Source organism: Pinus tabuliformis, chromosome J (genome assembly GCF_031772625.1).
Source record: "Pinus tabuliformis cultivar Carrire ecotype Pingquan chromosome J, CPIR1, whole genome shotgun sequence".
In the NCBI taxonomy this organism is placed as follows: domain Eukaryota; kingdom Viridiplantae; phylum Streptophyta; class Pinopsida; order Pinales; family Pinaceae; genus Pinus; species Pinus tabuliformis.
In genome coordinates, this window is record NC_142295.1 from 832,729,874 (window position 1) to 832,749,509 (window position 19,636).

Genomic DNA, 19,636 nt, shown 5'->3' on the forward strand with positions numbered 1-19,636 from the left:
AAGCACTTGCAAGGTTTATGAAAGGGGAAGTAAGGGCTCAAAGGATTCTCATAGAATCCATTAAGGATCCCCTCATTCCATATGTATCCAAACTTGAAACTTCAAAAGAAATATATGACAAACAAGGAGAGTTGTTTTCCGTAAGTATTGCAAGAGAAGTTATCTCATTAAGGCAAGAACTCTACAAGCTAAATATATCAAAAGAAGAAGGAATAGCCTCGTACTTCATGAGGATATTTGAAATAAGGGACCAACTTCAAGATCTGGTAGAAATAATGTCTGACAAAGAAATGACCACCATAGTATTAAATGCACTACCAGAGGAATGGAGTAACTTCACATCAAGCATTTATGGGAAGAAGGAAGCTACTCCATTCAAGGATCTATGGTCGCTATGCAAGATTGAAGAAACCAGGCTGAAGGAAAAAACCGACGTAGGATCAAATGAGAAAAATTAAGCATATGCTGCAATGACAAAAAGAAAAGGAAAATTTGGGAAATTTGGTCCTCAGAAAAATAATAAGAATATGGCTAAGGTTCAATGCTATAGATGTCAAGAATATGGGAATTATAAGAGAGATTGTTCCAAGCTCAGAAGGACAATAACAAAAGGGGAAGTGAAGAAGCCCATAACACCGAAGAAGTGGAGGAAGCTGAAAAGAAGAAATCTAAGAAAGAGGAAGTAAAAGATCTCTACTATGATTGAGGTAGTCTTCCTCACCTAGTTCTTTGCAAGTTTTTGTTTTCCAAGTTTTTTGTTGTAAGATATGGCCATCATGAGTCACTAAGGAGCATGATAGGATGCATCATGGCATTATAGAAGCATTGAAAACAAGATCTCGTGACATCATCATAGAGAAGCATGAAAGATAGCTGAAATAAAAGTCTATGGCAGTCACCTATGGAAGGATATAGCTCTTGGTAACCTCATTAGAAGCGTAAGTGGTACTTACGAGAAAAGGGAAAAGTCATCTAGTACAAAGCACATCATACATCAGTCAAAAGGAAACGTTTGCTGAATGAGGATACTCAAGATCGTCTGTTGTAATCTTCATTGGAAGGTTTACCGATTAGTAGGAAGCAAGTGTTTCGTCAAGAATTCCAACTTGTGGAAATTCATGGGATGGTGGAATGATGTCAAAAGAAGTGAAGCAAATCAAGGAATTGAAGTTCTTTCAATCAAGGAAGCTGTTGAAGGAAGTCTAGATGACCTAAAGGAAAATGAGGTATGTATGCTTGTATTTGATAAAATAGAGTCATGTCATATGGTTGCCGGTAATATGGATAAACGCTCTATCTCGAGAGCATTATCAGAAGAAAGGATCTCCTCCTTTGAAAGGGTGCAGGAAGGCATGTTTCACATATTTACTAGATGAAATCAACATAATATGTCCTCATATGAAATATGAGGTGGTTGACAAAAAATGGAGGAACTCTGACTGGAAGTTCCTGGAATGGAAATGTGTGAAGAAAGAAAGAAAGAGATCGTGAAATATGCAACTATGGAAAAGGAAATCAACATCCAAGGACTGAAATATTTGACTATTATATCTCCATGAAAGATATGAAAGCACTGATGAAGTCTTAAAAAGAAAGAGACCCTTGAAAATATATATCTTTTGGAGATGTGTCAATATGTATGCAAGATGCTGATGCAAACAAAAAAATGTCATGATGAAAGACCATCACAAAGGTAATTTTTGTTGGAAATAATACTGAGAGGGGGGGGTGAATTAGTATTATCAAGTCAATAAAACTTTTTCATTTCCAAACTCTGATTCATATATTCTACTTCCACAACTTCTTATGATTAAGTTAATTGATCTTCAATGAGTGCATTAGAACATTATCAACCATATTATCAGTTAACAGATGCAGTAACATAGAATAGATCATCACACATAAGGCACACACATGAACACCATGATATAAGGTGGAAACCCAATGCGGGAGAAAACCACCTGCTGCAAGTCATCTCAATCTTCTTCTTAATAAGAAAATCCTTTTACAATATTTTGTACTGGTGCAGTCTTATACCAGTACGGGAGCTACAACCCCCTTTGCTCTTGTACTAGCCGATCCATTTACTAGTACGCAGGCTGCTACCTGCTACAATGCTCCAAAGATTTCCTTTAGCTCTTGTACTAGCTTAGATACTAGTACGTAGGTGCTGACCTACAATCTTCTCTCCTCCAGGTACCACGTTTCATCAATTTTCAGACTGGATACACTGAAGCACAACACATAATCTGAAAGGCCACATTTCATCCAATTTTCATACTGGGCCCAACAACATTGAAGCTCATAATCAAACAACCTTCTGAATCACCCAATCACCAGATCAATACATATACAATGAGAGTTATCAATCAGATCTAGTCCACCAGATCATATAAGGATAAGTCATTATGAACCTGATCCATTCATCTATCAATACTGAAGCTAATCATGATCATTCAATCAATCACTGCTGTTATCAGAACATAATTCCAGAAACCAGACATCACTTCAAAACCCAGAACACAACAATAATAAACAGGGGCAGCTAAATAGATTTCATGAAAAGTCCGCAGCTTCACCCATAGAACACCTGCGTACATACGCACTGTTTCAACTTTCCAACTGCCTTTCTGCGCACCCACGCACTGTGTCTCACGGACTTCCTGCGTACCTCCGCTGCCTGCGCCCCTCCGCACCTTCTGCAATTCTGGGCCTGCGTACCTACACACCTGCAGCGCTTCTGGGCCTGCGTACCTACGCACTTTTCCTTCACTGTACTTGCGGTCCTGCGGGTATAGATAATTTCAAGACTTCAAGAATAACCCAGACTGTCAGATCTACAGATCTGAACATGCGCCGAGGAGATATCAACCCATTAGTAGATCCGACTTGTAATTCTCATGTTTCTCCTTGATATTGATTCAACTCTCTCTCACAAACTGATTACAAGAATTTCAGATCTAGCTTCTCTTAAGATCTTCTAATTTCACACACATAGCGAAATGATCTCCTTTGCTTTATATAGGCAAGCTCTTCCTAAAATCATGGATCAATACCATAGATAACCAAAACAAGGGATCCAAACCGGGGCTAAATTAGATCCTATACCACGGGCCAAAACCATAGAATCAAGAACGGCGGGCTAAATACCACGGGCCAAACATAAGAAACCCCACATGAGCTTGCTTCTCTGCCTTGAAGTGAGTGAACTGGGGTCCGCACCTTTTACATGGTGTAACTGCGGGTGTGTACGCACTTTATCTATGACATGCCTGCGGGTCCGCAGCTTTTGTACGGTGTACCTGCGTACCTCTTGTTTTCTTCATTATTTGTGAGCTAATCATCAATCTCTGCTACTGACCTGTTGTACAGTGATCCATCACCTGTATGAGTTGCCATCAAGGACAACACTTTAGCCATAATGCCAACAATTTCCCCCTTTGGACTTGATGGCAAAGCTTACTTGTGAATTGTCATCTGATCCCTTTGAACTGTCCTAAATCCATGTATTCTGTGATATCTGATATCTCTTCTGTGGATTCATCTGAATGTATACAAGTGAGATGATCTTCTATGAGAGGGTTGCCATCAAGTACAACACATGCATCATAATGCCAACAATCTCCCCCTTTGGACTTGATGGCAACAACACCAAATCACTCTCCCCCTTTGACATCAAGGGCAAAGGGTTTTGCTCCCCCTAAGAACATGCTCCCTTTGACTATAAACCAGATCTGCTGAAGTCTCTGAATGAGCTCCCCCTTTGTATATGCCATGGTGCACCAATCTGATAATGCTCTTTCTGAAATATCTGCTCTGCTATATAGTGTTGTTCATGCTCAAGCTCCCCCTGACTGTAAGCAAGGTCTGCAAAAAGATGTTCTACAAGAACATGACTCTAAATATCATAAATGACCTTCCTATCACCAAAAGACTCAATACATACATCCATCACCCAACCAAGTGGGGACACATCAGGAACTAAATACATTACATCTTCATCCCAGGCATAGTGGGGAAACCAACATAGGTCGTTACATGACCTGAAGAGATGACTACAATAGATAGAGACATACTATTACATCATGAGTCGTGATATGACATTTATAACAGAGACCAATCACCTAAGATAAACATCAGCAACAACCCTGTATGATCTGCTCCATAGTATCTGTCAACAACAACTAGATCAGCGACTTGCATTAGTGAATGAATCATCAAGGTATGTCTGCATCAACTCATTCATAGCCATTATGAACCAAGTATCATCAATTTGGAATATCTGCATTAATGCAATTTTGAATAGTCAACCATGAATCCAGCCAACAATCCTCATCCATATATGTGCCAAGAACAATAAAGACTCCATGCAAGCACCATTTGAGAATCAACCACAAATCTGATCCAAGAACCATGTGAACAACTCATAACCATAGCAAGATGAATCATAAGCATCGTCACCAAGGACCATAATGCCAACAATGCATTAAGAACATATGCTCCCCCTAAACTGGTGCCATCTGTCAGATCTTATCAACAAGAAAAGTCAGCCAATAAATGCCTTAAGACAGATCCGCAGTTTCTCATTATATGGCCTGCGTGGCTCCGCACCTCTCCTTCCGCTCCTCTGCGTATCCCCGCACTTGACTTTCTGTGTTTCTGCGTATTCACGCAGAGAGCCTTCTACTATAGCGCGTACCCACGCACCTGTGCCATCAATCGCACCGCGTATCTACGCACCTGCGGCTTCTGTAGCGCTGCGTACTTTCACTGTGCCTCCGCACCTGAACCTCTGCCACGCCGCGTACCTTTACTGTTCTTCCGCACCTGAACCTCTATTACGCCGCGTACCTCCGCACTGGCACTTTTGCTTCGCTGCGTACCCTCGCACATTCTCTGTGTATCACCTACGTTCCTCCGCACCGGAACTTCTGCTCTGCTGCGTACGCCCGCACTTTCACAGTGAATGGTCTGCGTACCTCTGATTAGAACCCAATTAACAGTCCTCCTTTGTGCCACTGACAGTCAGATTCCCAGATCTGATCTTGTGCTCGAGAGATCATACTTCATAGATTCACTTCCAACTTCACTTTCTCTACTGCTTTTCTTCAAACAATCATATACGTGATTGTGCAGTATCCAACTCGCGTATATACGCGACTTCCCTTTATGGAGTTTGCATATGAGATTCAGGACACTGAAGTTTTGTACTTTCAGCTCCCTCTGATTCTGGTATGTCTGTACGTTGTGCTGTGCCGCCTTTTTCTGACTGTACTTCCTTTTTCCTCCATATCTTCAAGCATGATGATGACATTTTCTCCTTTTGATATGATGTCCGTGCTTTGTTCCTGCATTCCTTTGCTATATGTCCAAGCTTGTTACATGCATAACATCTTACATGTTTCATATTCCTTTTATAGCAATCAACAGCTTTGTGACCATACATATTGCAAGCAAAGCAATATCCATTAAAGTACCTTGAATGTGATGATCTTTCTGCATAATGGTCTTGAACCCTTCTTCTTCTACATCTAGCTGCAACATGTCCAAGATTATGACATACATAACATTCAACATTATTCATAGGAGGAGTAAAGGATTTTCTTTGAGGAATCTCTTTCCTTGGTTGATGATGAGATTGATCTTTCATTTCTTCGTTGATCACTTTAGATTTCTCTTTAGAGTTCCTTGCCTCACCTTGTGAACTAGATTCACCTTCAACAGATTCATGGAAACCAAGACCAGTTTTGATAGCAGGAGACCTTTGACTATTAAGAATATCATCCAAGACTTTAGTACTATCTTGAAATCGTAAGAGCTTATCCTTTTCTTCTAATTTACCTTTCAAGATATTTACCTCAACTTGAAGTTGTTCTTCCTTTTCTAGACATTGCTTCTTCATGTCTTCTTCAGCTTTTCTTCCTTCTTCCATTTGTTGCCTTAGTTTGAGTATCTCCTTTTCTTGTTCTTCATTCAGATCCTGCTGCATTTGACGAACTCTGAAGGCACATTCCAACTGGGATTTTAAGCTGATGAGTTCGTTGTCTTGTTTTTCAATTGCTTGGTGTAGATCTTCATTCTGCTTCTTTGATTCTTCAAGATCTTCCTTTAGTGAGAGGATCGTGGCTTCAAGACTTTCATAATAACTGGATCGATCTCTGAGCTCCTTGATTGTTGTGTTCTTTTCAATGACTTCATTTCTTAGAGATGTTGCTTCAACCTGCAACTTTTGATACTTTTCCTTGCATAACTTTTGATGAGCTTTTTGTCTAGTAAGAGCTTCTTTGAGGGCACCACTCTTTATGTTCAGAAGTCTTTCTTGTTCATTAATTTTGTTTGTCAGCCTGTTAAATTCTGCTTCTATTTGATATCCTTCTTCCTCACCCATAAGAGCACATTCAGTTGTTTCGTTATCACTTCCATCTTTTCCAAAAGGAAAGATAGCTGGAACATCAGAGGATAGCAAATTCATACCTGAATGGTCATCTTCATTCTGAACTGATTCTGAATCTGAAGAGCTTCTTATACCTAATCCCCAATCGATTCTCCCACTGTCATAGTTCCTTTGAGATGTCTTCTTCTTCTTATGAGCTTTCTTCTTAAGCTTCTTTCCCATTGTTCCACGGATCTCCTTTAAGCGATCAAGCTTCTACGAAAGAACCTGCTCTGATACCAATTGTTGGAAATAATACTGAGAGGGGGGGGGGGTGAATCAGTATTATCAAGTCAATAAAACTTTTTCATTTCCAAACTCTGATTCATATATTCTACTTCCACAACTTCTTTTGATTAAGTTAATTGATCTTCAATGAGTGCATTAGAACATTATCAACCATATTATCAGTTAACAGATGCAGTAACATAGAATAGATCATCACACATAAGGCACACACATGAACACCATGATATAAGGTGGAAACCCAATGCGGGAGAAAACCACCTGCTGCAAGTCATCTCAATCTTCTTCTTAATAAGAAAATCATTTTACAATATTTTGTACTGGTGCAGTCTTATACCAGTACGGGAGCTACAACCCCCTTTGCTCTTGTACTAGCCGATCCATTTACTAGTACGCAGGCTGCTACCTGCTACAATGCTCCAAAGATTTCCTTTAGCTCTTGTACTAGCTTAGATACTAGTACGTAGGTGCTGACCTACAATCTTCTCTCCTCCAGGTACCACGTTTCATCAATTTTCAGACTGGATACACTGAAGCACAACACATAATCTGAAAGGCCACATTTCATCCAATTTTCATACTGGGCCCAACAACATTGAAGCTCATAATCAAACAACTTTCTGAATCACCCAATCACCAGATCAATACATATACGATGAGAGTTATCAATCAGATCTAGTCCACCAGATCATATAAGGATAAGTCATTATGAACCTGATCCATTCATCTATCAATACTGAAGCTAATCATGATCATTCAATCAATCACTGCTGTTATCAGAACATAATTCCAGAAACTAGACATCACTTCAAAACCCAGAACACAACAATAATAAACAGGGGCAGCTAAATAGATTTCATGAAAAGTCTGCAGCTTCACCCATAGAACACCTGCGTACATACGCACTGTTTCCAACTGCCTTTCTGCGCACCCACGCACTGTGTCTCACGGACTTCCTGCGTACCTCCGCTGCCTGCGCCCCTCCGCACCTTCTGCAATTCTGGGCCTGCGTACCTACGCACCTGCAACACTTCTGGGCCTGCGTACCTACGCACTTTTCCTTCACTGTACTTGCGGTCCTGCGGGTATAGATAATTTCAAGACTTCAAGAATAACCCAGACTGTCAGATCTACAGATCTGAACATGCGCCGAGGAGATATCAACCCATTAGTAGATCCGACTTGTAATTCTCATGTTTCTCCTTGATATTGATTCAACTCTCTCTCACAAACTGATTACAAGAATTTTAGATCTAGCTTCTCTTAAGATCTTCTAATTTCACACACATAGCCAAATGATCTCCTTTGCTTTATATAGGCAAGCTCTTCCTAAAATCGTGGATCAATACCATAGATAACCAAAACAAGGGATCCAAACCGGGGCTAAATTAGATCCTATACCACGGGCCAAAACCATAGAATCAAGAACGGCTGGCTAAATACCACGGGCCAAACATAAGAAACCCCACGTGAGCGCGCTTCTCTACCTTGAAGTGAGTGAACTGGGGTCCGCACCTTTTACATGGTGTAACTGCGGTGTGTACGCACTTTATCTATGACATGCCTGCGGGTCCGCAGCTTTTGTACGGTGTACCTGCGTACCTCTTGTTTTCTTCATTATTTGTGAGCTAATCATCAATCTCTGCTACTGACCTGTTGTACAATGATCCATCACCTGTATGAGTTGCCATCAATGACAACACTTTAGCCATAATGCCAACAATTTTGATTTAATGTTCATTTCTTATTTTTGAATACTAACTGGATGGGATTATGTAGGGCTGCCAAGGGAAGACCTGTGGATGTCTTCTGCAACTGATGCCCATGTAGCAGGATGGAAGATCCTTAAGGAGACATGGCATGAAGACGGCAACATGGCATGAAGAAAGACCAGACATGGACTAATAGATCACTTTCCAATGAAAGGAATGATGACATGACTGACATGACTCATGAATGAAAGTGATGGATGGTCTGTGCCCTACAAAGAAGTCTCGAAATATGTAGACTCTATGACAAAGAAGAAATTCATGACATTAGAGGAAGGAGTTCTACAAGAACTAGTCATCCCATGATCTCCACTTGAGGAGCTACTGGAAGCAGTCCCTGGTATAGAGGGAGCTAGTCAAGTCCCTAGTTAAGAGGGAGCTTGGGTACTTTCCTTTTAAAAGGAATAGGTACATTCCTTCAGCGGAATGGGTATGCCCTCCCCAAGTTGAGAGGAAGAGATAGACACATCATTCTTGTCTTCACTTGGGAAGACATAATGGAGGATTGGGTAAACATCTGGCATCTGATACTTTTTGAGGATGAGTTAGGGGATCCAAGATAAGAGTAGTTGCAGAGGACCGATATTCTTTGAGGATTGGGAATCCAAGATAAGAATAGTCTTGGTGGAACACACTCTGAGAACCTGGGTAGGGTATGTTCCGAGAGAGACAATGTTGAGGGTGTCTATACATCATTGGTCTTTCCAACATTGAGCTCTAAATCTTGTGGAGAGATAGAGCTGTTATTCAAGGTCCTGTGATGAAACAATGTTGGATGATATGATGCTATACAGATGGGTTACCAATCTAACTCTTCTTATGAGAATTCTTGAGATTGAGAATGTCCAAGTACCTTGTATAGATTATGAATACCTCTCTAGTTAAGAGGGAGTGTTGAAATATGTAACTAGGTCCAGTCTTCATAATGACGTGTAATCATGATTTTATGTAATTGATGAAAAGAAGAAAATTAAAATTATTTTGTAATGCTTGTGTCATGGGTTTCATGCTCAAGGAATTTTATTTTTAGTTGAAGCTCCCATTGTGAGCTATTAGGTTTGGTCATCAAGTCATAAAGTTTAGTGAGTCAATGTCAAGAAATGAAGACCCATTTTGGGCATGTTATACATTGTAAAAAGAAAATTTGTTGAAGTCATTAACCCTCCAAGACCTTGTCACAAGCACTCCTTGAAGTCGACGTACAAAAGGAAATTAAGATGATTCCAGAATGGCAAGTCGGCTTAGGCACAAGGTCAAGTTGGCCTATATCACATGGACAGACCACTATATATAGGAGCACTCAGCATCACTTGGATGACAATTCGGTCAAGCAATCTACAATAAGATGAAGTGTGAAAATCACAAGGAGCAGCCTCATAACCAGTGAAGTGAAAGGAAAGAAGAGTGAAAAGGTCCAACACTGTTTTTGGGTTATTTCTCTCCACACGTGTGGCAAAAATTAGGGTTTCTGCAATAGGCTCATAACAGTCCCTAGAGAAACGTTTGAGGAAGTCTCCAATCATCATTCTTGGTAGCTAAAGCCTTAAGAAGAGGTCTCCAAACTAAGTGAAGGAGAAAAGCATCACAAATTTCCCTCTATTAGCTCACATGTGCGGAATTGCAGAGGTACAAACAGGCCAAAGATTGCAGGTCTATAGAAAGGAGCCGAAATTTTAAAGTTGCCGAGATTAACAGTGTAAGAAGACAGTTTGACTTGTGTTGACTAGGGAAAAAAGAAGAAGCAGGGAAGAAGGGTCTTGTGACTTGGTCTTGGAGAGGTTGTTGTGTCAAGGGTCTTGGTCTTGGTATTCGTTACTTGAAGTTTCTACAAGAAGAAGAATTCGTTTGGGTTTTCCTCTCAAGTTGGAGAGGTTTTGGCCTTCGCTGATCATGTGCATTCTGTGCCTCTTGTCTTATCACTGTTTATGATTTGGTAGTTGTTTGATGAAAAGGAACACTATAATAATCTAAGTCAAGAGAAGAACCTAATCTAAAGAAGGAAAAAGCATTCACAAGTAGTTATCATTACAAGAGAAATCACTTAATCTTATTGCCCTATATTTCTCAACAGTTATGACCATGGAGAGAGCTCATGAACAATAGTATAAGGACATGTTGGTGGACCACTTTCTCCTTTGAAGCATGCGCAATAAAGCTTTCTACATGATCAGTTGTGGAGAGTGGATCACCATCAAACAAGGGCACCCAGGGATGCTAGCGATGTCCAAAGCGGGAAGATCATCAAAGAATGACATCCTATTGAGATATACATGCAAATTATGTAGGAGTTGCTAGGGTGAATTTAAAGATGCCTAGAGAAATGCTTGCTTCACTCTACAAGCATTTACCTTAAAGTTCAATGAAGCACTAGGGCTTTGTTCTTCCAATGGAGTCACCAAAATGATATATGAATCATGTCATAAGGGAACAACACACACGTCTCGTGTCCTCGACAATGACGCCAAAAATGTTACCGCTCAAATTAGCAGGGGTCTTGGGAGGGGATCCTATGGAGAAACAACTAGGTCAAGGGGCAGCAATTGATCGATAGCCCATTGTCACCTTAGCTAAGGCTCCCTGCTCTTTACAGACTTTCACTGATGGGAGGAGTCAAACCTATTCATAAGAGAGGCTCAAATAATTGGCTTGCTCGCTTTGAAAGCAAGGCGATTGGCTCTCCAAGAAGGAATACGAGGATACCTAAACGTAGGGTTGGAGGATATTTCTTGACAAGGGATTTCTTAGGTTTAAGGATCCTTGAGAAGAAATGGATTCTATGTAATCCTTGTGGAATTTGGGTTGTAGAGTTGCAGGACCACAAAGAACCCAAGTGGACCTAGACTAGGTCAAGGGTATAGAGTTGATCATCCAAGGAGAGGCTTGACCTAATTAGGGAAGAAAATAGGATCAAAGGACTAATTTTATTTTGAGATTTGAATGCAATGATTCCAATGAGGACACTAACCCAAATCAACCTAGGGCAAGAATTGGTCTTATGGTTAGGGCTTGCTATATCTCGGGATTTCGCCGTAGGATTTTCCTCAAACTTGGATGACCTCTAGATAAAATCCCAACGCAGTAGTGGACCCAAAATCGAGGGTTTTGGATGGACACAATGAAAATCATTTGATGCCCTAGATGACCTACTAGGGTTAGGCCTATAAGGAGAAGAAAAAGGCGAGAAATATATTCTTTTAGGTCACCACTAATGGTTAGATCAGTGCCTTGCCCTTGGGAGAGATGGAGTCAAGGTGATTTTGTGATTTGGAGAAACTTAACTCGATTAAGGAGATCTCTAGGTAACTTCGCATCGAAAATTAGGGCATGAGAGCAGCTGCCAGAAGATTTTATACTTCGATGTACAAGAATTGATGACTTATCAAGGTGTATTCAATAAAATTAAACTTCTAGGAACATTCATTCATCATACATGGCACATGTAATATATGCAATGCTTCAAAAGTCCAAAACTTCCACAATTTCGAATAAACGAGGGCAAATTACAGATCTAGAGAGCGAAAATCCCATACATTATTCATGTGACAAAGTAAAGTAAAGAATAAGCATGAAAAGGAGCACTTACATGTACAATGAGTATATCTAATCGTCAAATCAAGACAAATTTGGACCTCCAAGACGAAAGGAAGAGTATCCAAACATCAAAATTCATTCATGAAACCAAACTTGTCCTCCAAAAGGGAATGCGAAATTCTCACAAGAGCTACTAACCCAAGCCAAGTGATGATGAGAGGAATGAATGAACCGCTCATCAATTTTTATCCTCTTTAAAGAGTTCGATTTGCCTAATTAGGTTTAATCAAGCCCCAAATAATAAAATAATGTGCAACAATAACATTCCTGGGTGACAAGCCCACCACGATAGCTCAAAATAGAAAAATAAGCCTCTCAAGAGGGAAAAATAGTAAACATGATGATTTGTTGGGCCATTGAGAAGGCCTAGTGGAGTCCAAATTGTGCCAATGTGTGAGATAAGCTCCAAACATAGTAAGGGGTTGGCCCTTTGATATCCAAGCATGTCACATGTGGTGTCCCCAAGTGGGTGTGGGGGCAAAATGGCATCCTCATGGATTTCCAAGTGTATCGAGAATGCCTGTAAACCATATGTAAGGGCTAGGATGATAACATAAGCCCTCCCTTTGTCTCCCGCAATGAGACACATCCTTATTTGAGCGCTGGAACCTCTGCCAATTGTATGGTGCAATGTGAAGCCGACTTAGCATGGTGATCCGGGCACATCATCTTCATCCAAAAGGTGGAACACGAGCAATCAATGAATGGTGTTGGGGATCCATGAAGTGATCTTTGCTATGGTGGAGGTCCATGGTTCTCTACACTCACCCTAAGTGCCACTATAGCCCTCTAGAGGTCTTAGACCCCGTATAGGGAGACCAAACCCCAAATGGAGACCAAACTGCAATCTTGCATAAGGTCCAATGCGTCCCCTTAACCTTTAGTACAACAAATCATTAGAATAATCAAGTAAAAGAGTTTACAATTCATGGAATCAAATGGGCACTTCATGGTGGCATGCCCTCCCATATTGGGCTTTGGCATGTACCAGTGTCTCCAAGCTCAATAAGGGGGTTAACCAAGAACCCTATTAGGTGGTTTTATCCTTTAAAGGGGGTGACATGTCCATTGTACATACATCAAGTGGTAGGTGGCATGTGATACAATGATGGAATGGAGTAGGGGACTAGGGGAAGGCTCCAAGCCCCATGCCATGGTACAAGGGTAGCTAAAATAAGGGAAGCCCGCACTTGGGTATATGGATGTAGGAAGGAGCAATCGTGGTACATGAGTTACCCAGACCTTGTTTTTCCACCCTTCTTCATATGCCTTTTGCCTTTTATTGTTTTTTCTTTTATAACTGCTTGAGGCTCTAGGGGATGAGAGCATGATGCGTAGGATATAGGAGTAGATACCCCCTTAAGGTGGGGCGGTTCATTGCTCACCAAGGGTTGGGACAATGATGGGTTCCTTAATGATGGAGGGGGTTCATCTAGGGCCCATAGGAACGAAGGTGATGGCCATGGAAAAGGGGTAGAGCTCATGTTTGGCTTTTGCCCATGTGATAAATTTGTATGTCCCGACCATCTTTTGCATTTTATGGTATAATTTTCTGTTGAGAGTGGGCAAATATGATTTTTCTTTTCTTTTGCGCTGCATCAACCTCTGGGGCATCTTTCCTGGCCCGAACCAAAATGTGGATAAGGGGAGGGGGAGGCTAACCCTTTGTGGACCTAGTGGACAGATGTGGACTCAGATGGGAAATATGATGAATGGGGTTGTAATGAGCAGAGAGGGGTGATGTATATGGTGTCAGGAAGCGGGACCACGCAACCAAAATTAGGATTTCCCATGTAATGCCAGCCCTAAAGCTAATAGCCAATAAAGGAGATCCCACGAGACTAGGATACAAGGCTAACCGCCAAACCGCGCAGAGGAGACAAGAGTACAAACCTAGCCCATTCTTTCGGTCGAATCCCCCCACCAATCCATGCCCAGAAGTGTCCATGAAATGTAAACAAAAATACTCAATTACACCAATGAAAGGCCAAACCTTTGGGGTTAGGAGGCCCAACTTCAAACATACGATCATAACAAATGGGCGAGGGACCACATGGCTGGCTCAGGTGGCAGAGGCAATGGCACAACGACTTATCTAGTGGCTGCTGGTTGCCGGCTGAGGAGCATCTAGGAAAACAAATTTTCTCCTATGATACCACCCACAGATGGTGGGTAATAGACCCTAAACAATGCGGTTGATGGGGAGGTAGGCTAGTTCATCCCTAAAACTGGTCACTCCAGAGAAAGAGATTTATTGTTAACTCATTGGCATGTAAAGGAAATGGTAGACCCTAATATTCATAGGAAAGGAGGCAATCTGATTCTTGAAATTGAAATAGTGAAAAGTATATATGATGCCTTCATCAATGTAGTTTTTTTTAAATCCCTTTTAATTTTATTTATAATTTTTCTACCTAAACTTCTTTAGATAATTCCCAAAAATTATTTTTCGAAAAATATAACAAAAACCCAACAAAATTTGGACAACCAACGATCATAATTTTTCCTTTTTAATTGAAAATGCCACAACAAAACCCAACCAATTCTATTAATAATACCGAGGAAGATTTACATCAATTTTTTTGGAAAAACCTGACAAAATAATCACTGGAGATAATTCGGCCTCCCTCTAGAAATTCGTTTGCTCGAACCCTGGCTGCAAATCCTTTGGAAAATTCGGTTGACTCCATTTCAACCTCTTCAGAAATTACGATTTGGTTGGAACAACTTGGCCTCCTTTGGAAATTACCCTGGCAAGTCGATCTATGGAAAATCACTCTCCTTTTTCCTGTATTAAATCAACCTAGTGCAAGCTTCTCGATACTTCAATTTTATTTGCCTTTGTAGTGAGTGCTCCCTTTGAAAAGCAATTCGGCCCTATTATCTCATCCTCCACAGCTCCAGAATAATTCGGCCTCCACAATTCGGCCATTTCAAGTATCCATAATTTGGCCCTCTGCAAATTCGATCTCCAACAAACAATTTGGCCTTTATTTTCTGCCAAGTAAATCGGCTCTCCTTCAGGTGGTTCGATTTGCTGCTATTCGATCTCCTTGAAGAAGTGCATAGTGTTGCAACTGGACTCTTCTTCTGGTTTCCAATCTTCGATCCTTTTTTGATGAACGCCAATGAAGAACCTGACGTGGTTCTCTCTCTTGACTAGTTAAAGTGGATGTCTCACCACTGAAACTAATCACCACCAGCTAGAGTGGATAGCTTCACCACCAAAATTGGGATCTCCACAAAGGTTTTCGCTCACACAATAAGTTACTAGAGCACCAAATTCAATTCTCAAATCATCCACACATAATCCCCTTTGAGCCTCCTTTTTTCTTTGTATAATTATTTCCTTCTCTCAAAATACCATCGGCGGCTGGAAATACGATTGGTCACTTTATTTTTATTAAGTGACTTGCCACTTTTATTAAACTAGTAAAATGCTGCCTTCCATTAAACAATTAAACCAGCTGATCCCCTTTTTTCCCGACTATAGTTGACCTGAATTTGGGTAGGCTACTAAGTCGATCCCTTCTGCTATTATGGTTTGGAAAGAGATGTTACATTTTAGCTCAGATGAGAGAACTTCTGAGGACACTGAAGCAGAAAATGCTGCTGAGGAGGAAGACGTGGTTGCAATAGCTGAAGGAACTACCTGGATACTAAAGGCCAAGAATGATCTTTAGGCCCACTCTGTCTCTTTTGCTTATAAGAAAAATGCAGCTCCATTTATGGGCATTTAAACCTGCCACTTTTTGGACGCCTATTACTGTTAGCTTTTGGACTTTAAGGACAGTTTAGTTTTTTTAGATTGCAGTTGCCTCTCTGCTCAATTTTGGTTCAAAACTACATTTTATTTTCTACCGTTTTCAGAACTGGTAAAAGATGACTATACCTATACCTTTGGGCTAGCTTTCAGAGTAGTGTCTGGTTCTCACCTCCTCCTGGTTTGTACTATTTATATGTATATTAATAGAATAGACTCTAAAGTTCTTGTGCATGTTTGTTGCTTTTCTTTCTTACTGTAGAGAGAGGTACATGACTTAAAATGAAAGAATGGCAAAACTTTGTAATCTTGAAGGCCTCGATCGAATTTCTGATTTCTGCACAAAGCTTTTAAGAATTGGAGCCACTACAAAGAAAATAGTGTATTTTGACTTTGTTTTGGATCTAATGTATTTTATTTGATTTCTTGGCAGGTAGTTGACCAGGTAACTTTACACCATTTAAAGAGAATACAGTCCTCTGCTGTGCTTTGCGTTGCAGCTTGGTTCGGAGGAGTTAGGCTGATTGATAATATGGAGCTGCAAGCTCCAATTTAATAAAATTTCTCAAAGTTTTCTGTTATATGCTAGAATGGTTTCCTCACAAGTACTTTGGCAAAAGAGGAGGGAACTCCTCGATTCTTTTCCTTAAGTTCATCATGACAAGAGCACGCTTTTGTCATTTGTGTGGTGCTGACTTAAAACTACGGCAAAAGAGTTTCGAGTAGCTAACCGATTTCATCACATAAAATCATCCTTGTAAACTGTTATCCATTTTTTAGGCTTCATGCCTCGGATAGCCTTTTCCTTGAAAGGCATATAGAGTTGTTAAAATCATAGATTTCATGCATAAGGATTTATGCAGATTTGTTTCACTTGAGTTTGTTTTGTGTAGAAGTCCCTAGTTAGCTTTTCATGTGGAATTCATACTTACATTTATGATGAATTTTCTTTTGTAAAAATGAAGTTTGTCCCTTGTCCCATTGTGGGATGGTGGGGTGGTTGGTTCATTGGGATGTTATCCCCTCCCGCTTTCAAATCCCACGACGGACACCTTTGGCCCGTTATGATAAGGCTCAAAGAATAGGCTACCTGTTATCCATGGAGTCTCGGCTCTTGCTAAGTCATAAGTTTCTGGTATATCTGACTTGCGGTCTGTTGGATATACTCTTGGTGTTATAGTGGCAGTCGCTAGGTTTGATTCTGGGCCTCGCACATCATATAATCTGGAGTGAGGCAATGTAATTATTAACTTGGTATGATTTGGTCCATTGATTAATTTTTCTTTGGATCTGAAGTGCTGGACAATGATATGTGATTGGAATGTGAGAGATCTGAAGAAGGTGAGAATCCTTGTACGTGACTAAGACAGATTGATTTGGAACAAAATATGGCTTGTATAGATTGTAAGTGAAAGAAAAACATACCTGCAACGTAATGATATGAGGCTGTAGTAGCCGACATATTGCTTCAATCTAGTGAGCCTACGTGTGGAGTGAATTAAAGGAGTTTAGACACACTGTGATTAATGAATGCACTGTGTGTAGACCTATGTGATGTGGGAATTGAAGACTGTAGAACAATGGTTCATAAATATGAATGTTGAATCGAGTTGTAATGGTGTTGAAATTCAGTTGTGCATTGGATCAAAATGCTATGCGATGTATGTTCAAGTGTAATGTGAGTCAAGATTTATGAGCTACGTATGGAGGGTGCAATCTATTGTGCCTTTGGGATTGTAGTGCTATTGTGCATAGATGTAGAGCGTTTGGGAACCAATGTACACACCTATAACTTTCACCAGTTAAATGGCTGTCTGCGTATGGAGAGTGCAATCTGCAAGAGATCAATTAGTAAATTGATTGATGGAATCACTATGTGATTATCCTGCGTGATGTTGAGATCAAATTTATATGTGTGCTTCGGTATAAAAGTGACCTGCGTATGATTAGTATATTTTTGTAGAGATGATGCAATGCATAGGAGTTCAGAAAAGAGACAAAGGAACATAGGGTTTGTTAGTTAAATTTTTGATCTGGTGTTGCAGCTGATAGAGAGAATGTTTGTGTGTTGCTGAGCACTAGATTGTTCTGATGATAGAAATCAGAGATCATTTTGCTAAGTGTATGTCATGCGCTGTTGATGCCATGTATGGCTGAGTAAGGTCATGACAAAGTTGAGCTGAGAGTATGTTACTTATGCCATATATTGCTGATGACCTGTATAGTTGCTGGTGCTAGTGTATGGCTGAGTGAGTACGAGGATATAATGTTGTAGATGATTGTGTTGTTTAAGAGTATATTGTTGCTGCTAGCGTGTCAGAGTATTGTTGTTGCTGCAGGGTCTAATGAATGTACTGACATGTTGTTGGTGATGTTAGCAGGTAGAGGATAGAATATTACTAATGCTATTATGCCATAAACTCTGATATTTTGTTGTTGAAGACATGGATGCAACTAGGATTTCTGCCTAAGCTGATGAAGTTTAGTTGTATGAGCATTTAGTTTTCGTTGTTGCTTATGGTCAGATGTTCTATAGCGAGTTTGTCTATAGACAGAGAACCCCTTGGATGATGTTAACCTTGATCTAAGGTGCTGTTACATATACCAAGGTTGTATTGCAGATGCCATTGTAAGAAAGGCTGATCATTGATATGCTGAAGGGATTAGGGTTTAACAATGGAATGTATTGAATTGTTGAGTTAAAGCTTACCTTGCAGAGAAATAGTTGGCTTGGTGTCTTATGATTCTGTGTCTCCTAAGAGAGAAGTTAAGAAAACTTAAGAAAACTTAAGGCTAGGAACTTGTGGCACATTGGATTGTGCAAGTGGGCACTGGTTAGCATTGACAATAGTGGCATTTACAAGACCAGAAGCAAGACAACAATATCGTTGATTATAGTGGTTGAGTAACACATCTAGTGTAATTTATCCTATTATTTCTTCTAGGCTTGGTTGGGTGGTGTAAGGTGGAGATTGGAGCTTTTTTTAGGTTGGCGCGTAAATCAGGGTGTGAGAGCATCTTTTCAGTTGGAGCTGGTAAATCAAGGTCTGAGAGCATCCTTTCAGTTGGAGCTGATAAATCAGGGGGTTGGAGCCTCCTTCCAGTTGTACTGCCTTTAGTATTGTGCATTGTTGAATGATGTTGTTGATTTATGTTTTTGATCTGTTGCTAATGTTTTTTAATGCTCTAAAGATTAAAAATTAACTAATTGAAGTGAAATATTGATTCACCCCCCTCCCATTATTTCCAATAGGCTGTACTTTTGAGTTAGAGTGGCATCCCATAGGTTAGATCCCAGACTTAGTATAGGTTATTCCAATGAGCTACTAATTTCCATAATTAAAAAAAATGAGATTTATAAAAATGTACAAACTCTACCCCTTTAAATTTGAACTTGTAGCCTCATAACTTTTAATTATTATATAATAAAATGAAATAAATTACCTAATATAAACTAAATAGTAATGATATACGATATATTATATTATATAACATAATTCGTTAATTATAATCAACCAATTATATTATAAAATAATATATAATATATTAAATTTTGTTTATTATAATTAATGCACTAAGTTATATAGCATAGCGTGACTTATAGACAAAATGACTCTTTAGGTTAAATTCCAATAATACAATTTTGAGTAAGATTGTGCTTTCTTATTCTTTAAAGTGCACTTTTAAATGTATAAATGGATTCAACACCCTAAAAAACCTCGAATACACTAGAGCATTTGCAGGTTAAACAACTTAAAATTATGATTCTTAAAAATCTCTATCAAATTTTAGACAAAATTCACTTGAAAAATATGAAAAAAAGATTATTTCTTT

At 39.8% G+C, this 19,636-nt stretch overlaps 1 protein-coding gene across 2 annotated transcripts in view; it reads left to right on the top strand.

Moving 5' to 3' along the window:
• LOC149229288 (pantoate--beta-alanine ligase-like) overlaps positions 1 to 16,675 on the top strand; it is an 87,599-nt gene extending 70,924 nt beyond the window's left edge. For both annotated transcript variants that reach the window (XM_089378554.1, XM_089378555.1), the window contains exon 4: positions 16,236 to 16,675. In XM_089378554.1, coding sequence (XP_089234680.1) covers positions 16,236 to 16,358 — 123 coding nt within the window. In that variant the 3' untranslated portion in view covers positions 16,359 to 16,675. The remainder of the gene's footprint in view (positions 1 to 16,235) is intronic.
• Positions 16,676 to 19,636: the final 2,961 nt, after the last annotated feature.